At 53.3% G+C, this 26,788-nt stretch overlaps 2 protein-coding genes and 1 long non-coding RNA gene across 7 annotated transcripts in view; 2 read left to right on the forward strand and 1 right to left on the reverse strand.

The window, feature by feature from the left end:
* The window catches only part of DIDO1 (death inducer-obliterator 1), a 68,127-nt gene extending 45,540 nt beyond the window's left edge, over positions 1-22,587 (forward strand). For 4 of the 5 annotated variants that reach the window (XM_019637221.1, XM_019637222.1, XM_019637223.1 and 1 more), the window contains exons 8-17: positions 5,383-5,854; positions 5,979-6,138; positions 7,090-7,206; positions 7,326-7,430; positions 7,642-7,774; positions 8,044-8,569; positions 8,982-9,135; positions 9,852-9,941; positions 10,669-10,864; positions 17,964-22,587. In XM_019637221.1, coding sequence (XP_019492766.1) covers positions 5,383-5,854; positions 5,979-6,138; positions 7,090-7,206; positions 7,326-7,430; positions 7,642-7,774; positions 8,044-8,569; positions 8,982-9,135; positions 9,852-9,941; positions 10,669-10,864; positions 17,964-21,061 — 5,051 coding nt within the window. In that variant the 3' untranslated portion in view covers positions 21,062-22,587. Of the gene's footprint in view, positions 1-5,382; positions 5,855-5,978; positions 6,139-7,089; positions 7,207-7,325; positions 7,431-7,641; positions 7,775-8,043; positions 8,570-8,981; positions 9,136-9,851; positions 9,942-10,668; positions 14,384-17,963 lie in introns of those variants that run through there. The other variant, XM_019637224.1, reaches the window with a different exon arrangement.
* Positions 17,819-18,329, reverse strand: LOC109380062 (uncharacterized). The gene is made up of 2 exons (XR_002123365.1): positions 18,237-18,329; positions 17,819-18,006 (listed from the first exon to the last, which is right to left on the reverse strand). It is a non-coding gene; the product is annotated as an uncharacterized LOC109380062 (long non-coding RNA).
* A 245-nt stretch (positions 22,588-22,832) lies between the features above and the next one.
* The window catches only part of TCFL5 (transcription factor like 5), an 18,274-nt gene continuing 14,318 nt past the window's right edge, over positions 22,833-26,788 (forward strand). Inside the window, exon 1 of the mRNA XM_019637153.1 lies at positions 22,833-22,973. Coding sequence (XP_019492698.1) covers positions 22,833-22,973 — 141 coding nt within the window. The remainder of the gene's footprint in view (positions 22,974-26,788) is intronic.

The raw sequence follows: 26,788 nt of genomic DNA on the forward strand, positions 1-26,788 counted from the left end.
TGAGAGGGAAGAAGCAACTTTTCCTGATGCAGGACTTAGTTTGACGGCTTTTAATGTTGTCCACGCAGCTTCGTTTCCTCACCTCGCAGTGCGGAAGAGTATTCTCTTTTTTACTTTTTACAAGCTTAAAAAAATAGCCATCTGTTGAGAAAATTAGGTCGGGGGAGGTTTCACATGAACATAAGCTAACACTGAGATGAAAGCTCTCGGCAGCAGTGTGTGCCACCCCGGGAGTGGGGAAGGGCTGCCGGTTCCTGCAGGGTGGGTCCTGCTCAATTCACCTGCCCTTCGGTGAACCTGATGTGGCCTTTGCAGCTGTGGATCCGCTCTGGTACTGTTTGAAGATTATTACTAGAGGAAAGTGCCTTGGTGGCATCACCAGAGTGCGCAGGTCCACTCCGAAGACGCTGCTGCCGTGCCTCCAGTATGGTACACAGTCTGCCCTGTTTGTATCAAGTTATAAAATGTTAATCTTGATTTTTGTGTGTTGCACAAAATCATGCACGTAGTTAAGTCCTTGGCTTCTGAGAATTAAAGAAGTAAACTTAGAAGACGGACAAGAAGTTTTGCCACTTTCATTTATTTAAATGAAGGTTGGGGCAACTGTCTGCCGCGAGCCTGCAGGACTTCTGCAAGAAGAACGTAAAGGTAACTGCATTGCTCGGGCACCAGCCTGGGGGTCCTCTGAGGTGCCCCTTAGAGACCAGGAGCTTACAGGGGGGGCAGGTGGACTAACTGACATGCTCCAGCCCCTGTCATGTTGGTTGAAGTAGTAAATAATTTGGGCACAAACGAAGGATGTTGCTTAAAATGTAACCTTATTACAGTGACGAGGGTGCCTGGTGCCTGGTTCGGAAATGGCAGCTCCTCGGGCACCTGCTGTGCAGCTGGACCCGTCACTGCCAGCCCAGTGGGGTGACACGGCCTTGGTCACATTTCATTCTAGTGGAGCATATTGAAGCATAATTGGAAAAGTCTTTTCCATGTTACCAACCCAACATGAACCAGCTTTGGGTTTAGATTTCAAAACTGTATATGTGAGGCTCAAAACGAGGAAGAGTAATCGATCCACAGATGTCCACTTGGTTCTTTGCAAGTTTCTTGCAGAGAGTTCTATGCACCTCGCTCTCCATTTAGGGTGTTAGTCACTCAGGTACCACATCAGAAACAAGCCACCTAGAAAAGTGCATGGCCCAGCCCACGATGGGTTGTGGGCCCACACAGACGTCCCGGGTGGTGAGGAATTGGGGTACAGCATATGCTTGCTCTAGTGCTAACTTGGGAATCCGTGTTTTCTGACGCAAAAGCAAATCAGTACTTTATTGTACTTCCAGAAGATTAATTCAAAATATTTAAGCAAAAGCACAAAAGCAAAATGATTTCTTGCTGCTATTTATTGATTTTCCACACAAGGAAAGCTCTTGATAGTCATGAAATGGGAGACTGCATAGTACATGCGTCCCGCTGAACTGAAAGCAAAACTGGTATCACAGTGAACAAAATTCACAGCTTCTCCACTGTGTTGTCCTCCAAGCCCCTGGCTTCAGTCCCTGTTACAGAGGCAGTCTGCACAGTGGTGGCTGCCTTGCTCTTCCTGCTGAGCAGACTCAGGACCCAGTGGGGCGGGTGGTGATGGTGGCAGCGGGCAGTTACAGGCAGGGGACACCGCTGTGAAGGCCTGCTGTCCCTTGTCTGCACTATGAGCACTCACCATGTGCTTTTACTCATTGTCACACCTGAAGCTCACCTGGCTTTTACAGCCAATCATTCACTAGGCCTGCCCATGCATCAGGGTGACTGAAAGGCTCCTTTTTGGGGTAAACATGCATAGTGTGAGTAGGACAAGAGGTATAAAGCAATTTGCAGCAGCTCAGGAGTTTCTCCCAGGTGCTGTCCGTCTGCTGAGCTGTCCCAGGAGACCATCACTAGGTGTGGGTGTTTGGGGCTGCCCAGGCTTGGTAGGCCCCGTCTTGACTGCCCACCTGCTGTAGCTTCCTTTGGGCCTCTGCACAGCTGCTCTCCAGGGGGACCCCGCAGCACAACTGGTGGAGACCCATGTCCTCCCGAGCTCCACCGAGGCCCGCCAGTGCCACCCAGTGGCCAGCGATGCCATAGCCGCCTTGCATGTGACAAGGCCCTTCATTTTATGCATGTTGGAAAAGAGCCAGAGTGTTGCTGGTCGCTGATCCCTGTGGACACCAGCCTGCTTCGTTCTCTACTCGGCTTCACCCCAACAATTCATCTCCTTTACCAACATGGCCAGCGGGCAGAAACAAGCTCATCGGCAGTAGTGGCCTGGCCCATGGGCAGCTGGGCCACCTGTGGCGACTAAGGTTTCTGTTGGCTCCCTAAGTCAGGACCTGGCCTCCCACAGCAGATCCCCAGGGTGTGGAAGCTACCCACAGGCAGTCCTGCTGCTAGCGGCCCAGGCCTGGCACACGGCTGTGCTGAGCCACCTCTGCCCTCACGCTAGTCGCTGCCTAGTGCTGCCAAGCAGAGTTCGGCAGCACTTAGGGGCGTCGGCCATCCCCTGAAGCCACCCTGGCATGGGGTGTGGTGCTGCTTTTCTAGAATGGGTTTTCCCGGCTGGTTACAAAGTTAGTCCTTGCCCTTCTGTAAATTGATCCACAAGCTAATACAGTTAAAAGTGAGTTTGGATGAAGGGTTTGCAGAGTTGATGTAGCTCTGCTCAAAAACAGTAGTGTTTCTCTCACTGTCAGAATATTCCAGCTCCACCATGGTCACTGTCATTCCGACGCGTGCCAAGTGCAGCTTACGGTGGCACCAAAGGCACCCTTTCTGGAAAGCATTTTGCATGTTTTCAACGTCCCCTTCCAAGTCGGGTGCAGTCCCCCAGCTTCAGCATTTTACTAAGAGTTTGTTTGCATAATTACACCTATTGATGTCCTCTGGGGAGCAACTAAGGGATGATGAAGGTTGACTTTAAAAAGGCAGCAGCAACTCTGTGCAACACCCTCATAGTTAAGGAAAGCCATCCCCTCCCTTTTTAAATAGATTACATGTGTTTGCTGTTACCATGGATAATTGGTCATTTTACTCATGGGTATTGGGAGTGCCCTGAAAATAACCTCAGAAAACATACCAGTTAGATCAGTAGACGTATTGATCAGTGAACAGAAATGTGTCACTTGAAACAATGAAAGTGTCAAACGACAGTTTGTTTTAGGCCACATCACAGATGTCCTGTCGATGGCAATCAGGCATCTTCGTGAGGTTTCTGGAAGCCCGTTAGGCTAGCTTTGAGAGTTGTTTAAGTGCGCTACCAGAGTGTGTGCGTCAAGGGCAGTGACTGCAGCGGCTCAAGGTCCTGGTTTTAACCATCGCCGGCTCATTCCTCCATGGCTGCCCATGGCTGGCCTCCCTCTGCTCAGGGTCACAGTGCTCTCATTAGACACTCATCCAGCTCCCTGCTTTCCTCGAAGAGGGGCTTCCATCTATTCCATTTAACCTGAGCCCCAGCCGTGCTTCAGACCGACCTCGTTAGCCACGTGTGAGGTGGTAACGTTTCCAAATACTGAAGTCCACTAACTCAGGTATACGAACTTGACCCGATGAAATAACACATGTAGAAGTGTAGTTTTTATCTTTGTTGTCATACGTCCCTATTTTTACCTTGTCAGACTTTGTCGTGTGCTTTACTTAGAAATCCAGCTCCTGAAGGACTGAAGCCTTGAGGTGTGACTTGATGACGATGGACACGGGTGGTGACACGCAGGGCGGGTGGAGCGTGCAGTGATCTTTGGAAGCCTGGATAGCTTAGGCCGGGCATGCCAGCGAGCACAGGGCCTGGGTGGACAGGCCACCTTAGGCAGAGGTGGGCAGGGGACATGCGGTTGCAGGGCTTTGAGATGAAAAGTTATTTAAAGTCAGAATTGATGCTTGGTGACGAAGTACTTCAAACACTGTCCTAGCTTTTGGGTCCACAAAGTGCTGTTGCAAACTGTAAAATTAGGTGACTTCATTTATACTGCAAAGTGGGAAAAACCTGAGGTCCCTCTGTGCTTTTAGCACTCACTGCTGGAGCAGGGAGGCCCTTGAGGGCGATGGCCCTGGCTTTTTGCCAGGATGGCCAAGGCTGGTGGTGGTGGCTGCACTGGGGCCGTGGAGCTCAACTGGCCTGGAGGCTGGACCTGTAGGTGGGATCTCACCTCTTTGCCCAGATTTCAGACTCTCCCTGGTTCACTGCAACAGTTATGAATATGGGGGGCTTGCTGGCGGTTGACTTTTAATCCCTCGATGAAATTGACAGGTCACCGGAGTATCTGCCAAAGCCCCCCATTTAGGTGTCTGGGAGTTTTAGGGGCTCACTGCCGCAGGGGTAGTTTGAGAAAAACCCGTCCCGGGGACGTGCCTTCTCCCTGTGTAACTCGCCCGCCTGCTCTAGGTGGCATCCCCACAGTGTCCTGGTATGCTCAGGGGGCCCCCCATCCCTGCCATTCTGCATGGGGAGCAGAGCAGGGACCATCCTAAGCATGCCACCTGTGCCCTCATCATAGCTCCGACCTGGCCCTGTTCGGGCACAGGTCCCTGAGTTGTCCTCAGAATTGTCTTCCTTGCTTTCCTGAGACTTACTGGCATCATATTTTTGTACACGTTGAGATGTTTTGATAATGTCTTAGCTGTTGTCAACAATCCTTGTTTGGATTAGAAGTGCTAATTTATTGTCTTACCTAACGATCAAATACAACTAAAGGGTTGTAAGTGGGACCGTTTATATAACAGCGTTTAATAATGTATCTTGTCATGTCTTAGTATAAAAAGTAATGGACCTTTCCCGTGCTGCAGAACTGCCTGTGTTTTATTAGTCATCCTACTCACTTGTCCAAAAATATAATGGACACCTGTGAGCAACACCCCCTCCCCGGCATGGACTCTAGTAGTCCTTTTAGAGCTTGGGGGTTGGCATGCATTTAACATTTGAAGAGAATTTGTTTGGCTCATCCTGAAAAGAGCTTTTAAACTTACGTTTACAAAAAATTGCACTTGAATTTTTAATGAGGTGCTCTTTTAAAATCTGCCTTCTCTTAATAATGTAAATTTGTCCTTCCGTTTTCAAGCTTAGCTAATGATTTATATCAAGCCTTTGATAAGTAGTTTGTTGGTTGAAGTAACAGGCTTCAGTAATAATACAGTAAAGCATTTCTTTCTGAAATAAAGCATGGCCGTGATGTTAAATACTGATAGAGGCCTTAATTATACTCCTTTTCTGAATTCAGTATTTAAAAAACCTGTTTCTGTAAATCAGTATCTCATCAATAAGGCCTTGTAAGCTTTTGCCAGCTTAAGGGTGAGCATGCTTTTCACAGCGTGTCACCGCGCTTGGGCATCTTCCTGCCCACTAAGAGTGAGTCTCCTTTGCAGCCGTGAAGGAGGACAGACAAGTGGAGGAGAGCCCGGCAACAGCGTCTGTGGTGCCCAAGAGAGCGGCCCCTCCGGGCTCCTCGGTGGGCGGCAAGCAGCCTCCGCCCAGAAGTCTCCTTCCAAAGAAGGCTCCTTTTGTAAATGTGGCAGCGGCCAAACCGGTCATCAGAAAGGTGCCCTCGGGCTTCAAGGGCGCCATCCCCAAAAGACCATGGCTTTCGGCCTCCGCCTCGGGCAGTGCTCCGGCCGCCAAGCAGGCAGGGCTGGTGCCTGGCACCACCACACCTGCTTCCAAAAAGTTACCCAGCTCTGCCGCCTTGGTAGGAGCCACCAGGAAGCCCATGGCAACCTCTGCGCCCTTGGCCTCTCCAGCCCCGGGACGCCTGAGTACCCCGAGCACGACCCCATCACAGCCAAATTCACAGATTCGGCAAAATATACGACGCTCCTTGAAGGAGATTTTGTGGAAAAGGTGAGCTGTTACACTTGATTTCTTACCTGTTTTCCATTTAAAGTGGCCCTTTCACGTCTGTCCCAAATAAAAACATAACGGGCAGGTGCAGTGCTTTACACAGCGGTTTCTTTGTGCCTTCTAGAGTCAGTGACAGCGATGACCTGATCATGACGGAGAATGATGTCGGGAAGATAGCCCTCCGGATTGAGAAGGAAATGTTCGGCTTGTACCATGTCACGGACAATCGCTACAAGAGTAAATACCGCAGCCTAATGTTCAACCTCAAGGACCCCAAAAACCAGGTGTGTAGCTCAGTGTTCGGGGTGCGGGCCCTGCGACAGAAGGACACTTGCTCTCTGGTTTGTTTAGCTGAGTCACATTAAACAAGTATTGCTATCCTTTCAGTGGCAGCTAAAAGGTATTTTTATCCCCTTTGACGCTTGCCCATAGGCTGTTGGTGTGAGATATTCATTCATCCTTCTCTCCCTTAACAGAGAGCTGGGGTGTCTCACCCGCTCTCTGGAGTCCATCTTTATTCTGCCGGCTTCGTCTCGTAAGCATGGCTGTATAGTTGTGTCCTCGTCATTCCATCGGCTCCAGAATAAAGTTCAAATTCTCTGTCCTAGTATGTGGGCATCTCCATGGCTGGGCTGCTTCAGACAGCCTTTTCTGCCAAGCCGGTCCATATGGGTTTCCTTAGATCAGTAAACTGCCATGCTCACCGCCTGGACAGCACACCTGTCCTCACAGCACCTGGGGGGAGGAGGGTGTCAATGCTGTTCCCACGGGATGAAATGGGTTGGCCACTTGCCTGAAGTGGCTTCTGCCTCCTGAGTGCCAGGGCTCATGGTCACCCAGCTTCCGGTCGGCCTTGTGAATTCTGTCACCTGTGTTAGATGCAGGGTCCCACGGAAAGCTCCGACTTTCGTCTCGCCACGTTAACCCCTGACTGAAGAGGTCTCTTCCTACCTTTATTCCCAACACTGTGCCTTCTGGACTTGGTTTTGTTTTCCCTGAGGTCTTTTTAGCAGTTGGTACAACGTGGACCATGAGGTCAGCTGTGCGACCTTGGTGCCCATGTTTTCTGGGCGCATTTGTGCTACAGCAGGGGCAGCCCAGCATTTACTCCTGTGGGCTGTTGGCTGGAAGCCATGAGGCCCCTGCTGCTTTGTTTTCTCCAGATCCTTTCTAGGATCTTAGAAACAACCACTCAGGTGTTTTTGAACCAGTGAATGAAAGATGTTTGTTCCCAGGGACTGTTCCATCGTGTTCTGCGTGAAGAAATCTCTTTGGCAAAACTTGTGAGAATGAAGCCAGAAGAACTTGTATCTAAAGAGCTTTCCGTGTGGAAAGAGCGGCCGACGAAACCTGTGAGTGCTGGTGGGCGTGGCTGCTGGAGGCACAGGACTTCCCCGGAAGCCTAGACTGTTGGCGGGAGGGGCCTGCACAGAAAAGGTGTAAGGCTCTGTGTGTGTCGTTTTCGCCTTAGGTGATGGAGTCCAGAGCTAGACTGCACAATGAAAGTAAAAGGACTGCCGCGAAGCAGGAAGCCATCCCCGATATGGAAGATTCTCCACCCGTGTCAGACTCGGACGTAAGCACGTGGCTGCTGCTGTTCACAGGAAGCCCTGGGCGGCAGGGGAAGATCTGAGCTCTGACGGCACCTGCACTTGCACCGTCCTTGGGAACGTGCATTCGGTGGTCCCTTGGGGGCGCTCTTAACCCACGAGGGGTTTCTCACGTGTGCCGTCCACTGGGATGGGCCGGGAGGAAGTGACCGTGGTGGTTTCTCTCTTCACCGGCAGGAGCAGGAGTCGGTGCGAGCTGTCCCCGAGAGCAGTGCCGCGCCCCTCCTGGACGTCTTCAGCAGCATGCTGAAGGACACGACCAGCCAGCACCGGGCGCACCTCTTTGACCTGAACTGTAAAGTCTGTACAGGTGAGCAAGCTTGGGGCTGAAACTTTGGAAGTGAGACTTGACTTGTTTTCGTTTAAAGTTGCAATACCTTCTAATGGCAATGGTATTGACCCAAGTTTAAGAAATTCAAAGGCTGGGATGGTCTTTAGGAGTTTGTCAAGTCAGCTCCAACCTTTATAGAGTGGTGTTCTGTTTTTTATTATTCTTGCAAGAAATTATGACCTGATTGTGGACAAGCTGTTCCCTCACAAGTGTCAGATTTCTCACGAAGGCCTTCCTCTTTTCTTCAGGTCAAGTTCCATTGTCAGAAGATGAACCAGCTCCAAAAAGACAGAAAGTGTCTGCTTCTGCTAAGAAGGAAGAGTCAAAACCCAAGCATGACAGCTCTTCCTCTGAGCCAGTTCTCAGCTCAGCTGATGAAGTGATGCCAGCTCTGCCCGAGAATGCCTCTGAGCCAGACCCAGAAAGCGATTCTCGGGCACACTCGGAGAGGAAGGGCTTCTCTGGGCCTCCAGGGGACAGCCACCCCGAGCCCTCTGCCCTGGAAGGGTCCTCCTTTCCGGCCTCCTGTGGGGGCATGGTTCTCACCACAGTTACCATGTCTGGCCGAGACCCCAGAACCGCACAGAGCGGGTCCAGCATAGTCCCGACCCCTGGAGCAGCCCACCCAGACAGTGCCCACCCGGCAGAACCACGACCGGATGTCCTGAAGCCTGCTGTGGCCTCTGTGCTGGTGCCCAAGTCTATCCTGGCTAAGCCATCCTCATCCCCTGAGCCCAGATACGTCCTGTCGGCTCCACCGTCACCGAGCATCAGGTGCGGTCTCCACGCGTGGTATAGCACCGTTTGTTACTTTAGATGCAGAAGGAGCAGTAGTGAGTGGTGCAGTAGCTCAGCTCTGCCAGGTACCCAGAAACACACCGCTGCCCTGCAGTCCGGTGGAGGCGTTTCAGAAGCCCCAGACTTAAGATGCCTGGCACCACCTAGAAGTACAGATCTGAAAACGGACATCTGAATTCATGACCGGCTCGTGTCATTGCCTGTTCGGTTTATTTTTCTTTGACCAGAATGTCTGTTTATATCATTATGATTGAAGTAGTTAATTTGTAAAAGTAAGCTACTAAAACTTGTAGGAATTCACTTTTACTTTCGTCAATATGTAAAATCTTTGTACTTGGGAAATTCTTTGTGCAGAGACTAACTTCTTTTCCATGGTTCTGTTTTACAGCATCACAGAGTCGCGGTCCCCTCCAGAAGGAGATACAGCCTTCTTTTTGTCTCGACTCAGCACCATTTGGAAAGGATTTATTAACATGCAAAGCGTAGCAAAGTTTGTCACTAAGGCATATCCTGTCTCTGGATGTTTTGATTATCTCAGTGAGGTTAGAACTGAAAGAGAGAGAGAGTTTGTGTGTGTGTGTGGGTTGTGCGCGCGCGCATGTGTCTGTCACGGGGCTCTGGTCCTGTACCACAGTCCACTGTGGGACAGCCTTCCAACCGAGGGTCCAGAAATGCAAGGAGGTTGGTGGGCATTGCGCTCATGAGTCTGCAGGGTACCAGTCTGGACAGCTGGCAGAAATTCCAGTGAGAAACTGTGCATCCCAGCTTTTATGAAAAAGCTGGAGTTCATTGTCCTTTCTCCGTTGAGCTTGGGCATTTACCCAGTGTGCGTGTGCGCCCAGCCGGGGTGGGACCGGCCTCTGTGACCTGCCTTGGTGTGGAGTGACACACACACAACAGCTCTTTTATTTTTTGCAATTAATGAAAACCAGCACTGAGACCGTAGCAAGGTGCAGTCAGCCAGTCCTTTTGTGGATAGTACTGAGGCAGCACTGTGTGTGGTGGTCACAAAAGATGGCAGAAGTGTTTTGCCAGATGCCAGCCTGTCTAGTGGAAGCTGGTCACCACCTCACCCTTGGGTTTGGTAGCTCGCAGCCCTGAGTGTTAGCCAGCCGAGCAGTGTTTGGTACAGTTAGGACCGTTTTCTCTGGAATCGGTGTGGTTTTCTTGAATGTTGGGGAGCCAGTGCCCTGAAGTGACTGCCTCAGCCTCTGAATGCTAGTCCCACCGGGCGTTCATGCACGTGCGTTTTATTTAGGACCTGCCCGACACGATTCACATTGGTGGAAGGATCGCACCGAGGACGGTTTGGGATTATGTCGGCAAACTCAAATCTTCTGTGTCTAAGGTACCTGCTTACAGTCTAATCTCCACACCCACGGACGGTGTCTGTCTGGTTCTTTCTCTCACTTCTCCACTTGCTGGGTTAGCACTTGAAATGTCAGCCTACCGCTTCTTAGATATTTCCAGGTGAATGTTTAAAATTAAGTTTGTAGCTGGATAACTGAGAGCGTTAGAGTAACAAAGCGACGAGTTTCATTACTGACTTGTGGGGCTGGGAGGTGGCCGTGGTCGCTGCGAACCTGATCTTGGCCGCGGCCATGGTCATGACCTTAGGCAGGGGCTCTAGTTTGTGTCACGTTTGCAAAAGAGTTAGAGCCTGCCGTTTGGTGTAGCCCACCCAGTTTCTGTAAGCGCAGGTGACTTTTGTAGATCACACAGCTGGCTGGTGGTGACTGCAGTCGTCCTGTTCAGTGGAGGCTTAGTGTCCCCGACACTGCACCAGGCTGGCGCCCACGTGGCCCGTCTCATGGGCACGCGAGCTGGGGGGCGGGGGCTGTGTGGAGGCCACCAGGGATGAGAGAGTGAGGCCGAGGTGGGAGTCCGGCAGCCTCTATGTGAGCCTGTGTCCCCCCTGCCACTCCATGGCTGACATGCTGGACAGCAGGGCGACGAGCAGACAGCCGCTCACGCCTCCGGCTTTAGCACGTCTGGTGCCGAAGCCCATTGAGAGCAGGCGCCTGCCCAGAGCGGCCGCAGGTCCATGTGTCTGTCCCCTGTGCTCTCGATTGTAGGAGCTGTGTCTGATCCGCTTTCACCCTGCGACGGAGGAGGAGGAAGTGGCCTATATCTCTCTCTACTCCTATTTTAGTAGCCGCGGCCGCTTCGGCGTGGTCGCTAATAACAGCAGGCACGTCAAGGACCTCTACCTGATCCCGCTCAGCGCCGAGGACCCTGTCCCACCCAAGCTCTTGCCATTTGAGGGACCAGGTAAGCACCGGCTTTACTGGGTGGCAGCTAGGTGTCTCTGATCCCACACGCCCCCTCCCCCAACACGCGTCCTATGAGCTGGTGGCCAGGCGCTCATGCCGCCTCGGCACACATGACTGGAGGAGAGGGGTAGGAGCTCTCACAGAGCATTTAGCTAGAGGGCAGGCTTCCAGGAGATGGGGGCGGGGCACTAGGAGTCCCCTCCCATCTGCATGATGGCCCAGGAAAGCTCTTATGAAGTGAAAAGACCCGTGGCATCCAGCCAGCCTGTCAGGCTGGGGGTCAGCGCACGGCCGGTGCCAGGAGCCTGAAGAGGAGCCGGGAGGAAAGGTAACACCACCCTCGTTGGCCAGCACCTTCACTCTGGGCTTTCTAGTGACGCTCAGCCCCGCAGCGCAGAGGCAGGCAGGCTGCTTTCCTCTAACGAGTGACTCCCAGCGCACACAGGAAACGGTAGTGCAGGGGCAGCTAGTTCCAAAAATAATGACTTCTCTGTCTACTGCTCAGATCTTCATAAGCTCTCTTCTCTTTTGCAAAAGACTTTGTGTTTGCTGCTTCCTTATAAAGTGCTGCTTTTTAAGGATTACTTACAAATTAACCTTAAAAAATCTTCAGACTTGTCAGGGGGTGGAGGGTGAGTCCCAGGGAACGTGGTCTGTGAATGCCCGGCTCTTCGTGCCCTGAGAAGATGTTGGCAGAAGGTGCCTAAGCGGGAGCGTGTCCTTGGCCAGGAAGTCCCCAGAGGGTTAGTACTTCCTGGAAGATGATGGGGCTAGCCCACGGCACACGCTCGCACGTGCTTTGTTCTGGAGGCAGTGACCGAACGTGTCAGGCCATCACTGGTGCTGCCTAGACCCTGGTACCTCCGTGCTTTGGCCCCGTCACGCAGCCACATGCTGCACTCACACTACCCCTAAATAGCTGGGACCTAGTGGGGCACCCTCACCTGGCCCTGACCCTGACGGGGGCGCAACGTCCCGTTCTCAGAATCGCCCCCACAGGGGGATCAGCAAGCCCGTAGTTGCAGGGTTGTCACTGGCACGATGTATCCAATCACCTTGATTGCTTCGGGGTGCCCCATCATACTCCTCAGGGTGAAGAAATGCCACCTGGTGGGTGGGGGTCTTGGTGAGGGAGCAGCTGGTGAAGCGGCTGGCCCCTCCCTGGATGAGCGTGAAGGGAAACATCCCGTGTCCCTGGAGGTGACATGAAGAAGCTGACCTTGGACACCTGTGAAGAGCCTCCGGTCAGTCCAGGGTGTAGACACCATGTGAGGCTAGTGAACAGGGGGTTCTGATCACACAGACACACCCCTCTCTGCATGTAAAGCACTTTGTTGTGGAGATGTGAGTTGGGGGGCCCCGAGTCTCCCCTTTTGAACAATGAAAACACTTTCCTCCTGGTGTGAGCCATCCCGTTGCTCCCTCTGCCTCCCTGAGCCCAGCGGCTGCATCTTGTTAGGTTACGTGGTCCTCAGGTGTGGGGACCACGCCCAGGGTGCCAGGCCCTGCCGCCGGCACAATGGGAAAGGGTGCAGCTTCAGGATTCGGCGGGGACTGGTTCCCTGCAGTGGACAGGAAGGGTCAAGGGGAGGCCACAGAGCAGCCCCTCCATCAGGCTGTGGTGGGAGCTGGGGCCATGTGCAGTCCTGCAGAGGGGAGGAGAGGGTCACACTGGGTGCTTCCAAGGGACTCGGACAGGAGGGCTGGGGTGGGGGGCACTCGCCTCATCCGCTGTGTGATGGGCGCTGACCACCAGACACACTCGGTAATGGCTGAGTGGGCGTCACTCTGGTTCATCTGCATTCCTGAGGCTCTGACACTACCTATGGGGGACACCCCAAAGACCGGCAGATTTTCATCCACAATAAACAACAAATGTGTGGTGGTAAAGCAGTAAGAAGGATTTTAGAAACATGACCAATGATTTTTCGTTCATGAGCTCTTAAAGACTTTTTTTAATTTAAGGGCTTCTAAATCTAAGCCTGTTTAGTATACTATTTTACATTCTGATGTCATTGTTTGATACATACGTTAATATCTATGTATGTTTTATACATGTCCACACCCACTAAACAACCTTGGTTCCAGGTTAGGCTATCTACCAGACCTGCCTCACGTGTTTATCGCATGACTTAGCACACCCCAGATACAGCCTCCACCTGTCCTAGTGTGTGTGTGTGTGTGTGTGTGTGTGTGTGCACGCGCGTGCGCATGTGTGTACGTGGGGAGGCTGTGCGTGGGGATGCTTCTCCTGACTCAGTGGTCCCTGCCCTCAGCTGGTCTCGGCACAGCGTCCTTTGAAGGCTCAGGCCGAGTGAGAGGGGGGCAGTGACACCCCTCAGCAGGGTCCCCAGCAGCCTTCAGCACTGGCCCCACTGCAGGTCAGAGCGTTTGTCTCTGTTCTGCAAAGGGGTGGCCTGTGCTGCCAACGGCTGTTACTCCTCAGGTCATACATCCAGTAAATGGCTGAGCCAGGTTTGGCACCCGCCCCATCTCTGTCCCGAGGCCTTGCTCAAAGCACAGGCCTCCAAGGACACAGAGCTCCAGCTTGGGAGCTGCCAGCCTGTATGGGGGCCATGCGGACCGCTGTGGGAGTGTGAGGAGAAGGTTATGTGGGAGAGGTCGTCGCAGGGGACAGTGACCGACACACACACCTCAGCTTACGGAGATAACCCGTGCCGTGAGCTCGGCGCCCTAGCAGATTTTGACCAGAGCATGTCCCCCTGAGCTCTTGCTGATTGCACTTGAGAAGCAGGTGAAGACGCTGACGGTGCTGAAACCGTCTTCCAACCTGAAAGCAGCATGGCTGGCCCTGGTCAGTGCTCGCTCTTGTCTCAGCCATGCTCTGGACGGCGAACGCCGGGCCGTGTGTCTGCAAATCCCTCGTTGGCCCACTTTCTCTGTGCCCATCCACGTCTCAGAACCCCGCCAGAGCATGACTTGCCCACAGAAATGCCAGGTTGTCTCGGGTCACACAGTGGCATTGTAATAATGTGGCAGCATTATTTCCAAGAACAGCTGGAAAGCCGCGTCTCTAATCCAGCTGAGTGTCTTTCCCACTGCGGATGTTAGCTCAGCTCTGTGCCATGACTGACGGCTCACCACTGGGGACATGGGGCTCAGATGGAAGACCAGGCAGACTGGACGCTTGTCTCGTTGTGTTTCCCTGTGTGAGCCCGCTACCCGCTAGGACGACCCAGCAGGCCCCACGCCTCCCGAGAGACGGCAGGCTCAGGTTCTCTGGGGTTTCTGAGACCTCGGGCAGGCGCCTTCGGAGGTGTTCCAGCCGATGGGGGAGGGCCGCCTTCTTATGAGACTGTTCATATGCATAGGGGCCCCTTTCTGTGTTCCCTTTTAACTGCCTTCTGACTTAGCTGGAAAGTTGTGCGCCTGAGATGCTGTCAGGTAAGGACTCTGCGGTCTCCGAGTGTACTGGTAGCTGCAGACTGACCGCAGCGTCTGCTGTTGACTGTACCTTCCTCCTCCGAAACCAATAAAAGTATTCCGTGGAAACTGCTCATTGTTTGTTTGAATTGAACCAGTTAGTAGCTCTCGGTACCTGTCACAGTGTCCCCCTGTGCTTGTTGTAGCCAGCATGCCTCCCGTCCAGCCGTATCACCCAGCCGAGGGCTGCAGCCTGCCTGGACCGAGATGACACTCGTACCTGGAGCACTGCTGAGCCCCGTGACTTTGTAAGGTTGTATGGATTCAAGATTGGGAAGCAAAAGTGTGTGTGAATGCGTGCGTGCGTGTATAGGGCTGGACAGGCACACCGCTGCCCGTGTTTGCAAGTCTTTCCTGCCCAGTTGCACTTAAAAGACTGTCACCTAGGAACTCCCACACTTTTTCTGTTCCAGCAGGTGGGAGGTTTTTGTTTGCAGAGACCCAGAGACCTTAAGAGGGTTTTCATTTTAAATAGTGGATAGTGGAGCGTGCCAGACAAATTCAGGAGTGAAAGCAATGTTTTGATAGTTTGGGGGTTAAGGAGTCAGCTTTCAGATGGTTTATGAAAAAGCTTTGTCCCGTGATGTCAGGTTTGAGGTGCGAGGGGGGGCCCAGGACTGCTCCCTCTTCCTGCCACTTCACCTTCCCTCATACCTCTGGCTGACACACCTAGACACGTATCCTGGTTTGGTCTTGTCTCAGGAAACAAGGTGGCACACGCCTCTGCAGATGGCCCTGTCCCTGGGCTTCCTGTTCCTCCACTGTGGGTGGTTTAATGGAACCGCTGAGCTGAGGCGCCCCTCCCCCATGACCCATGCAGCTAAAAAGGCTTGTTTTCACCCACAGCCCTTTCCGAGGGTAAACATTTGCTCTCATGATGCGGAGGGCATCTGGTGGGAGTTCCCCTATCCTTGTTCTCAGTCTGTTCAACACTCCTTGTCTGGAATGGAGAAGGGCACTTTTAGCTGCCGCTGTTACTTCAGCCCCACCCACCTTGTGCTTGTTTTCATCTGATGTGTGAATTACAAGCCTCAACGACCCTCAAAAGGGAGGTGGGTGAGTGCCCTGCTTCTAACAATGGAGAAAGGAATTCTGCAAACGAGATGCAGCCCTGGGCTGGAGCCCTTGGTCTCCACCCCACAGCCAGCATGATTCCTGCTCTGCCCCTTCTGGGGGGGCCAGGCCGGCAGGGGTTTGGGAGGAAGAGCTGGGTGAGCTTCCCTTGCAGACGCCGCTTTACTCGGCAGCATTCTCTCGTCTCAGTAAGGATTGTGTCCGAGGCCCAGCAGAGCTCAGTGAACTTCACTTTCTCTCCCGTGAATATAAGTTATAATTCAAACATGCAGCCATAACACGAACATATGAATAGGATAAGATTTGACTGCTTCAAAATAGGGGTGTGCATTTTGAGAGCCCCATTTAAATTTAAAACCTTGGGGAAGATGAGTGGGGAAACTGAAAACTAACACCCACCCAGCTGGAAGCTCTGCTAGGTTATTAAGTAATTTAACCATGACCTTTCCTACCATCACTATGACGACAAAGGTTCAAATCTAAAGGGTTCTGCCGCGGCTGGGATGTTAGTAAGCATGTTAAGCCATTAGAAGTTTGATTTGGAGTGGTACACCTTCACAAGGCCTGCAGACCATGTCCTCCTGGTTTAGCAGTGACTTCCTATCGCACACAGTTCAAGGACCTGACGTTTGAGTCCTTCGTCAAGCCTTGTGCTTGCGAAGTTGGCTGTTTCTCATGTGGCATAGCCCCTCTGGGTTGAGGACAAGCTCTGGGGGACCTCCCCACACCGAGGCTCCCAGTCACCCTTGTGGCTGAGTGCGTTCCCTTCTGAAGCTGGGTCCTTTAGGGAGCCGGGGCCCAGCACAGAAGCTGTCCTGTAGGCTCTCGGGCCATTGTCAACAGCTAGGTCCAGACAGGCCCTCAGAGCCAATGTAACAATTGACCAGACACAAAAGCTGGGTGAGAGTATGCTGTAAAACAGTAAAGAGCTGTTAGCATGAGAGAGGTACTGTTTCGAGTTAAAATATCCTTAATTCATGTCAATTAGAAAATGGACTTGATTACCCCTCACATCTGAGCAGGAGCATCTGGGGGTGAAACTCCAGGCGGCCTGCCCAGCCAGTCCCTGTTCCCTCCTCTGCCCAGTCCCTCTTCTCCCTGGACATGGGTCTTCGCAGCAGGGCAGGGAGGACATTCTGGAAGGCGGCATATCTAAGGAAGGTGGTGAGGTCCTGGGGTGTTAGGAGCACAGGTCTTCAGTGGGCACCTCAGCTCGCACGTCAGCCTGTGAAGCGGGTACGATGCATTGTCAGTCCATGTGCCGGGTCGCCTATGGTCCTCAGGTGGGTGGGACATCCAGCACCCTCGTGCTGAGCCTGTCAACCCATCTATTGGGATTTAGGAAGATTAACAGGACTATATAACGAAGTGATCTGTGATCATCACAGAAATCACAGAATAGGAAAAACAACACTGATTTTTAATAAGAAAAAGTAACATGAATATATACCACAGTAATGTTAAATTATAAATTGAATTAATATTTAATTTTTAAGTAGCTTCTGCTGTTGAAAAAAACTGTGTCCTTTGTGCAGCATTTCTCCCTAAATTACTGTTTGGAGACTAGGATTTTTTGTGTGTTCCCTTTTGGCATTTGGATTTGTTAGGAGTGTGGAGGAGGGAGAGCCATTACTGACATGCCAGCACGCCTGACAGTGTACCACTGTTGGGAATGTTTGGGATACTGTCCTTAAGAAATAACTTTTAAGAACCGTGCTGTGCCCTAAAACTCCCCGTGTATATTCTCTTTGCCACCAGCATTCCGAACACCTGGACGCTTGATTGATGCACCATGTCCTGTGTTTACAAAGAGTGAGCATTAGGTGGCTCTTGATAAGTGAATGCTCCCTCCCTGCGTTCCTTTGTAAACCTGAGCGTATTGACTTCAGCCATTTCAGTCAGCATCACTTTTCCCATGAATTGTAATTTTGACACCAGCAGCTAATGGGCCTGCTTAGCTAATGGGATGTGCTGTATCGTTGCAATTGAGTTGTAGAAGTAGGTTCTAATCAAAGCTCTAATATTAGCTTATTTAGCTTAATTCAGGTGTTGCGACTCACAAGTTAAAGACTAGAAGGGCTGTTTCCTTCCTGTTGTGCAGCAAGAAGCAAATAAAAGAACACAGCTAAGATTTTGTTGCAAAACCATCCTAGTACTTTCATGCCTTGTTCCCTGTAGGTCAAGGATGCTGGACATTTGTATCATGGCCTGCCCCACCTCCTCTCCCACCCTGTTGTTGAGTATTACCTATCATTTTGAAGTCTGTAATGTGAACTCTGATGACTGAGGCGAATGTACTCACCAATCGGTCCCTTGGTTTCATGATTTGTGACCCGGGGATTAATTGCTTCTGGTCCAACAGCCCCGTCGGCCCTGGGGGGGAGGGGGGAGGGAACGACACATGGATGCATTCACAGTCTTTTGCAATAAGCTCTTCAAACACTTGCTTTTATTTTGCCACAGAATTTCTTGCTTCTACCTATTAAAACATTCCCCACTGCTGCCCTTGAGAGAGTGCACCTCTGAAGGACGGAAGCTGAATTTAGAGTCTAAAATTCACACGGTGCTTTGTTTTGCAGGTCTTGAGTCACCTCGTCCTAACATCATCCTTGGGTTAGTAATCTGTCAAAAAATAAAACGGCCTTCAAATGCTGGAGAATTCGACAAGTCAGAGGAGAAGCGGGCCCGACTGCAGACCCAGGAAGAAATGGATGTTTCGGTCTACCCCAGAGCGCCCCCAGCCTCGCAGTCCGAGAAGAAGCCCCCCAAGTATCAGCTCTCCTCTGGGGACTCAGCTGTCGGCACCACACCCCCGGGGTCGCCCCCGCCCCCGCCCCCTCTGCCAGAACCACCTGCCGCACCAGCTTCATCGTCGTCGGTGTTAAAAATGCTGTCGTCCCTCAAGCCAGGAGTCACGAGCACCGCCGAGGCGGCCACTGCATCAGCCACAGTCACAGCAGCTGCTGCTTCTGCTTTGAAAACAGCTTCGCCCCTGGAGCACATCCTGCAGACGCTGTTTGGGAAGAAAAAGTCATTTGACCCTCCTGCCAAGGAGCCTGTGGAATCTGCCCCAGCCGCCCAGCAAGACACCAAGGCCAAGGCTGACTGCGGGCTGCCGGCCGCACCGCTGCTGGATCCCATTGTCCAGCAGTTTGGTCAGCTTTCAAAAGAGAAGACTCTGGAGGAGGAGGAAGATGACAGGCCCTACGACCCTGAGGAAGAGTACGGTCCCGACAGGGCCTTCGACACTCAGCTCAGCGACCGGGGAAAACGGCCCGACAGCGAGAAGGCCTCTGAGACCACCGAACGCGAGGAGGTGGCGTACGACCCAGAGGATGAGACGATTTTAGAAGAAGCCAAAGTGACCGTGGACGACCTGCCCAACAGGATGTGTGCAGATGTCAAAGGCGCTTCCACGGAGAGGCCGGCCGTGTACGCTGCCGACATCTCTACCCCGTCTTTGGTCGAGCAGCAGAAGATGATAGAAGAACTCAACAAGCAGATTGAGGAGCAGAAGCGGCAAGTGCAGGAGCAGGAGGAGGCGCTCCGGCTGCAGAGGGCCGCTGTCGGGGCCTCCATGGCGCACTTCTCCGTGTCTGATGCGCTGATGTCGCCGCCCCCAAAGTCAGCACCGCCCAAGGCGGAGCTGTTCCAGCATGAGCAGCCAGCGGCAGGCCGGGCAGTGGCACCCCCCGCCGGTCAGGGTCCAGGCCTAGCCTCGGACCCAAGACAGAGCCAGAGCCGGGACCCTCGGCAGGCGCGGCGATTAGCCGAGAGCAGCGAGAGCGAGGCCTCCAAGGCCCCAGCCAACTGCACGCCCAGCGCCCCGCCCGGAGGGACCACTGCCGCTCAGGGGCCAGCGCCAGCCCCGGAGGAAAAGGAGTCGTGGGCTCCCCGTGACGATGCCACGGTGCCAGCCCAGCAGGATAGCCCCGCAGGTGAGCCCTCAGAGAGTCCAGCCCAGCCGCCCCCTGAGAGCGGCCCTCCCACGGCCAGACCTGCCCGGAAGGTGCTGCTGCCCACGCCCACGGGCACTGCCTTCCCGTCCACCTTCCCTTTGCAGAACACCGGCCAGAATTTCAATTCTGCAGGGAGGGAGCACTTCTCAGCTCCAGCGTTTACATCTCAGGAGAAATCCTTTGGTTCGTCCCAGTATGAGGACCCTAGAAATGCTCTGTTTGCTGAAAAAAGTGACCGTTCGGCAGCTGAAAGTGAAGGAGACAGAGCCCCCCAGTCCAGACCTGGTGAGGGGTCCGCTCCGTTCCCAGCACCTGGACAGAAAGGGGCCCCTCTGCCCCAGTTTCAGGGCCAGCGTGAACCTGCACCACGCACCTTCGGGATGTCGGGGCTTCATGGCCCCAATTTCCCAGGACCAAGGGGTCCAGTCCCTCCATTTCCGGAAGAGAATGTCTCCAACAATGAGGGGCCAAGGGGGCCCCCACCGGCCAGGTTCGTCGCCCAGAAGGGGCCCATTCCTTCCTTATTCTCGGGGCCACACGGACCACCTCCCTATGGGGACAGCAGGGGCCCCTCACCCTCTCACCCTGGTGGGCCCAGAGGAACAGCACCTCCCCAATTTGAAGAACGCAAGGATCCACACGGAGAAAAAAGGGAGTTCCAGGACGCCTCGTACAACGAGATGGCAGGTCCTCCTGCTCAGTTCGAAGGACCAGAACAAGCCCAGTTCATGGGGAGCAGGGGCGTGGCACCTTTCCAGTTTGGGGGCCCAAGGAGGCCTCTGCTCTCTCAGTTTAAAGGGCCCCGAGGAGGGCCTCCTCCTGCTCAGTTTGGGGGTCAGAGAGGACCACCCCCAGGCCATTTTGTGGGCCCAAGGGGGCCACATCCTAATCAGTTTGAAGGACCCAGAGGCCAAGCACCCAATTTCATGCAGGGACCCAGGGGGATGCAGCCTCAGCAGTTTGAAGAGCAAAGGGTGAATTCGCCGCCGAGATTTGCAAATCAAAGGGCGCCAGCACCCCTGCAGTTTGGTGGACCGAGGGGGTCTTCTGCGCCTTTTCCTGAAAAGAGCGAACCTGCGCCTTCCCGCTTCCACTTCCAGGGCCAGCCCGCCATGAAGCCCGGGCCCCGGCCGCTGCTGGAGCTGCCCAGCCACCCGCCGCAGCTCCGCAAGGAGCGCTGGGACGAGGCCGGCCCGCCCGCGGGGGCGCCCGGCCCGGGCCCCGAGCCCGACTTCCGCGAGGGCAAAGGCCTCGAGTACCGGAGCCAGGCCCCGGAGGCGCGGCCGCGGGAGCGCTTTGACGCGGGGCCCAAAGAGAAGCCGGAGGAGCCCGACGCGCAGCCCGAGGGCCGGCAGGGCCGCGCCTTCGACGAGCGGCGGCGGGAGCGCGAGCGCGGCCGGAACTGGGGCCGCGAGCGGGACTGGGAGCGGGGCCGCGAGTGGGACCGGCACCGCGAGAAGGACTCCTGCCGCGAGTGGGACAAGGGCAAAGAGCGGGGCGCGGCCAGGGACCGCGAGCGGGAGCGCAGCAGGAACCGGGAGCGCGACCGGAGGCGCGAGCGCGAGCGGTCTCGGAGCCGAGACCGAGACCGCGACCGCGACAAGGCGCGCGAGCGCGAGCGGGGCCGGGACCGCAAGGACCGCAGCAAAAGCAAGGAGAGCGCGCGGGACCCGAAGGCCGAGGCCCCGCGGGCCGCCGAGCCCGCCGCGCAGACCTAGCGGCCGGCCGGGCGACCGTCCTTTTCAAAAGCCAAGTTCATTAAATGTGTCGAACAAATAGTTTTTCAAATAGCTATGAACTTAGATGCAGAATAGAATATTCTGGACTTCAGATATTACTGTAATTTTGTGTATAATGGTTTCTTACAAAATTCCACATCTTTACAATTCTGATGCTTTTTTTAAAAAAAAAACAAAAACTAAGAACTCTTAATATTTCCATTTAATATTACTGAAATGGGAAAATGTCTACAAAAGCATATTGCTTTTTTTCAGATTATAAAGTTATCTTTTCCAATAACTTGACTATGGTAAATTTTAAGGGAATTTCAGTGGACCTTAGAGCCATACCTTTGCTGACATCTCATCTGTATTTCTAGGCTTCCAAAAGCTGTTTTTGCAGGTTAACAGGCTCTCCCAAAAGCTGTGGGGTGCTGCTGCGTGTGTGTGGTGTGGTGAAGTTAGGGGCATGTGGGGGCAGTATCAGCTGTCTCTGGAATGCTGCTGAGAAAGAAAGCTTACCAATGCGTTTTCCTTTTGTCATAAAGAAATTCGAGTTACAAATTTCAACCGGAAAACAATACATTTCTTAGTTTTGCTCAGTTTTTATATATCACCTGACACATTTTTTTTGACAACATGATCAAAAGCAACATGAGTAGAAACTGTTACATCTTGAATAACAATTTATTGAAAAAGATTTAAATTTTACCAGCCTAAAAAAAGTGAGAAAATAAAACCAATTAAGTGTACTTTAGGGGGGACGGGTTTCTTCGATTTGAATAATCAGGAACATTTTGTTTGTTGAACTTCACCGTCTGAGCAGTTCTTCCTGCATCCCAGGCAAAGTGCACTAGCTCTGAACTGTTAGATTTGTGAGGTGATACATTTTAAAGTTTGTCTTTGAAAATGGAACAATATTTGTATAAAGCCTGAGATGGCAAATAGTGATATTCGTTCAAGAACTACAAACTAGAAAGCTTTCGCTGTGAAAGACAGTGTACTGCTCTCGTCTTGTATTTTTCGAGTTCTTCTGAAGTGTGAAAGAGAGAAAGCCTTGCTAATTTATTTGACTGTACAAATACACTTTGATAATTTTTTTATATTTTCATAAACTTACTTTTGCAAATGTAAAAATTAGAGTTTCATTTGTTCTTTGGGGTCTGTTATTCCCTTGTACGTCACTACAGATTTTTCACTTTCTAGCACAAATGTTTAAATTTGAAAGCATCGAGAACTCAGCAGTTGGGATAATTGGTATAATTAACCAAGTGTGGTCGGCTAAATTCCATTCAAGTGGTGTCAAGTTCCAACGTCTAATACGATGTGAAGGTTTTTTTACATGTAAAACAAATTTTTCTAATTTAAATATACAAGTGTAAAAATCAAGTGTGTTTCTTTAGGTTTACTTGATAGAAATTTCTGTAAATTGTATTTTATATTGCAAAGTATTATATCACTGTACATTAAAACATGGAACTTCATAGGTTTTGTTACTTAAAGTAGAATAAACATCTACAACAGGTTTTCTGTCTCGTGTGTTGGGAAGTTGGCGACCCCTTCCCAAGCTCAGGGATGAACTCAGCTCATGGCTGGCTGGCGACTGGATGCACCTACCTTAAAGGGACACTCCCAGCCACTGCTGGGTGCAGCCGACCTCCAACCTTGAGTTGGGTGACCCATACTTATAGCTGTGTCTTCAGGTCTTGTTCTGTCAGAGCAGGAAGCCTGAAGCCAGCACAGGAAGAAGAGACAAGTGTGCGGTTAGAGGATGGCAAGCGATGTGGTCCACGCAGGTCCCCAGGGTCAGCAGGAACGTGGGCCAAGCCTCAGCCTGACTCATGGTTTAAAGGAGCACCAGGCTGCCGGGCCGGCGGGGGGAGGGGGGGGCAAGCTGGTTGGGGAGCACGTGGTGAGGCAGATTTGGTGGCTCAGGGCACTGCTTCATTGGGGTGGGTGGCAGTGACTGGCCAAGCTTCAACAGGAGCAGGAGCACCCACCACTGCTGGGAGCAGGGACACCTAGGAACCGTCCTGGGCAGGACAGGCGGCCCCTGTTGGGTGAAGAGTCAGTACCGACTGCCCGTCTGGTTTCCCAGCTGCGCACACAGCAAATGGGGTCGAGGCCCTGAGTCTGAGTGCAACGGGGGTGGGGTGGGCGTTCCACAGGGGACCCCGCCGTGGGCAGTCCCTGCCACACGCAGACCACTGTCCTCAAGCCGAGCATACCTGAATACCCACCAAGGCCCACAAGGGCAGGCCGCTGGTTTACCCTTGGAGACGGCGCTACCGAACCCCGGTGGCTGAAGTTCCGCTAAGTGGTAAAGCGGATTCTGTGGGCCGGACACTGAGAGTGCTGGCAGCCGCCCAGTTCCAGATGCCCCGTCCGGCAGAGCAGGTCCCCCAGAATGACCCTCAGTCCTGCGTGACTCCTCGGACATTGGCTCTCACCTGCCTTCAGCCTAAAGCCTGCCCTTCGCATGCCCCACGACGCCCCTGTCGCCCGCTTTCCTCCACCCTGTGACCCTACTTCGCCAGCATCAAGTGCAGTACAGGGCATGCTGTGCCAGGCGTGGCTCTAGGAACCTGACCAGGGAGGAGTCCAGCCGGCTAAGGACACAGGCCAGGCCCCAGTAGCCGTGTTCCCTCGGGAATTCCCTGGGGCTGGGGCTGGGGCTGGCACACGGCTGGCTGTATGGAACTCCTAGTCCCTGTCCCTGCGCTCCAGCCTCCTCAGCAGAGGCAGCTGTGCGGGGGCGCAGGGAGCTGTTTCACCACAAAACTCGAGACTCCAAGACTCCGGGGCCTCCCACGGAGGGACAACAAAGGGGCAGGGTGCTCCCCCTCCCCCACACCAGCGTCCGGGACACGTGGAGGCAGTGTCCTGGGGAGGGGCACAGCAGCGGGGTCCACACTCTGCTCTCTTTTTTTTTTTTCCCCATGGCAAACCACTGCCACAGGGGCTGCAGCCTACGCCATCGCCGGCGACTCACAGCAGCCCAGCTCCAGGTTGAGCTGTTGTTCAGTATCTTAGCTGTAGAGGGCAGTGTCACTGGCCCTCATATGTGGGATCCGAACCGGGGCCCTCTGGCATCCCAAGCCAGTTCTTAACCATTGCGCCACTCGGCCGGCCCCACACTCTGCTCTCAAAGGAGCTTGAGCCCCAGAACACGCAGCCTGCAGGCACACTTGCCACCTCTGCTCTCCCTTTTAAACTTCTGTTGTACCTCATCCGCCAGGCTGTGTCACATGGCCACCCCTCCTGTAAGGGAGCAAATCAGGGTCTTATTGGAAAAGGGGAAGAATTAAGCCACAGTGGGGATCACCACAGTGTCAGTCACGCACTGCATGTCAGAAAACTGACCGTAACATGTGCTGGCACTGACCCAGGGCAACTGGCACTGTCCCACGCTGTGGGGACGAGGGGGAGGTGGCACCGTGCCTGTGGGAGAGCTGCCAGTGTCTTATGGGTGGCTTGTTGAGTTCAACCCCATAGCCCAGAGATCCCCCTGCTAGACGTCTTCCCCAGAGCATGCATTATCGTGGGACAACATCACCCCCAAGGGCCAAAGATTGGTTCTGGGGGCACATCTTGGGTACTGCACGGGGCCACAGCCCCCAAAGTACCCCTGTAGGGTGGCGATGTCGTGAGGGAGGCAGCACTTAAGGAAAAGAGTCTAGACCAGTGGTTCTCAACCTTTCACAGGGGTCGCCTAAGACCATCGGAAAACACATATTTTCGACGGTCTTAGGAACTGAGACACCGCTCCTCTATCCGTCTCCAGGGCCACATGCAGATACGCCCACATACGAGTACCCGGCGACCCCTGTGAAAGGGTCGTTCGACCCCCAAAGGGGTCGTGACCCACAGGTTGAGAACCGCTGGTCTAGACAGTCTTCGTAGGGCACAGTAATTTTTAAAAGGTTGAGAAACTGCTCTAAACAAATGAAGACTTACTTTCACACAAGTCTGTAAGTAAACATTTACAGTGATTTATTCAAAATTGCCCAAACAGGAAACCACCTAAATGCTCTCCAATCAATGAAGATAAACTGTGGCCCAGCCACAAGTGGGGTACAGCCCAGGAAGTGAATGCAAGGGCAGCGAGTCTCAGGCACATGGAGACAGGGAAAGGCGCCACACCAAAGGCCACCATCCACGGGATCATGTCACGTGACATGCCGATAAGGCAAAACTCTCTACCTCCGACCTTGATGATAGGGCGTCCAGCCTGAGAAGCTGGCATGCTCTGTCAGGAAGGCAGATGCACACCTGGCCCAGGATCCGAGGGCTGAGGGTCCGCCACCAACCCAGGTGGGTTACCAGGAGTGTGACCGCCTCAACCCTTGGGGCATAACCAGCAGTGTGTCCGTGCTTCTTTTCTGGCCTCCAGATCTCATGCACAAAGGTCCCCTCAGCCAGGAACATGCAGGATTCCAAGAACAGTGGCCCAGCCGTCACACAGCCCTCTCTACCAGCGTGGCCCTAGCACCTCCACAGGCCTGGCTTGCAGCAGGCTTTAAGCCATCATTTCCAGACAAAGACAGTGTCAAGTCGTGCTCCCACCCAACATGACACACCATCCCCAAAACGTGCGGCTGTGTCCAGGACACAGTCACTCTCTGCCACGTTTCATCTTCCAAGATTCACACTTCCATGTGCTGCCCTGTCCTGCAAACACTGGGAATAAGGCCAACCACTCTTGACACATATTATGTTAGGTGACAAGAAACAAAAGAAATGAAAACCAAAGTATGTGGTTAATAAGCAGACAAGCATATTCATACCAGAGTAGGAAGACAGTCATTTCTGCAGTCGGTCATGTGGTCACCTCTGGTGTTTATGGCGCCCTCCTCCCACTCCCCAGTCCATGCTCCTCTGCCCATCAACCAGCCCCTGTGCTAGGTGGGGTTCCATACCTGGTGGGACACCAAACTTCCTCCCTGCTGGGGCTGTGCTATCAGTAGTCCTGCCTGAATTACAGCGTGGTCATTCTTCTCCACTGACTGTAATAACAGGATACGGGGTGCTCAGAGGTGCCCCCAGTTCACCTCACCCTCACTTCCCCTCGACAGTCAGGCCCCATCTCCCCAGCCAGTACAGCCTCCGTCTTTGCCCTGAGATTCACTGGCATGAAAGACTGCAAAGTGGCTGGGCAGAGTCTCAGCCACCAGCTCAATCCCAGTGAGGGGTCCTTGAGTCCTCTGGAGAAAGCGCCCCTCCCCTGGGACTGAGTCCTACAGAACCCAAAGCTGCAGGAACAGGAAGCACAGATTTTGCTGGTGGACCAGTAGAGCGTACAGTGAGAGGAACCACCCTCTTTCCCTTTAGATTCTCAGGTTCCTGAATCCTGGCTTTGGAGTGAGAGCAGCATAAGTCGGTTGCTGACTCAGCAAATGTGTGTCCTGGAAGACACGTCCCAACCCTGCATGATGGCGCCATCTACCTGGCACTGTAACTGAGTCTACAACAGGCCATCAAGCACATCCATCAGGACGGCCAACACCCAGAGCGCCGACACCACATGCTGGCGGGGACGTGGAGCCACAGGAACTCTCAGTCGCTGTGGGGAAGGCAAACGGTGCAGCCGCTTTGGAGGGCGGTTTGGCGGTTTCTTACAGAGCTAAACATACTCCTAGGATCCAGCAATCACGCTCCTTGGTATTTACCCAAAGGAGCTGAAAGCTTGTCCACACGAAACCTGCACACGGACGTTTACAGCAGCTT

This window comes from Hipposideros armiger, unplaced genomic scaffold (genome assembly GCF_001890085.2).
Source record: "Hipposideros armiger isolate ML-2016 unplaced genomic scaffold, ASM189008v1 scaffold_32, whole genome shotgun sequence".
NCBI classification, from domain to species: Eukaryota; Metazoa; Chordata; class Mammalia; order Chiroptera; family Hipposideridae; genus Hipposideros; species Hipposideros armiger.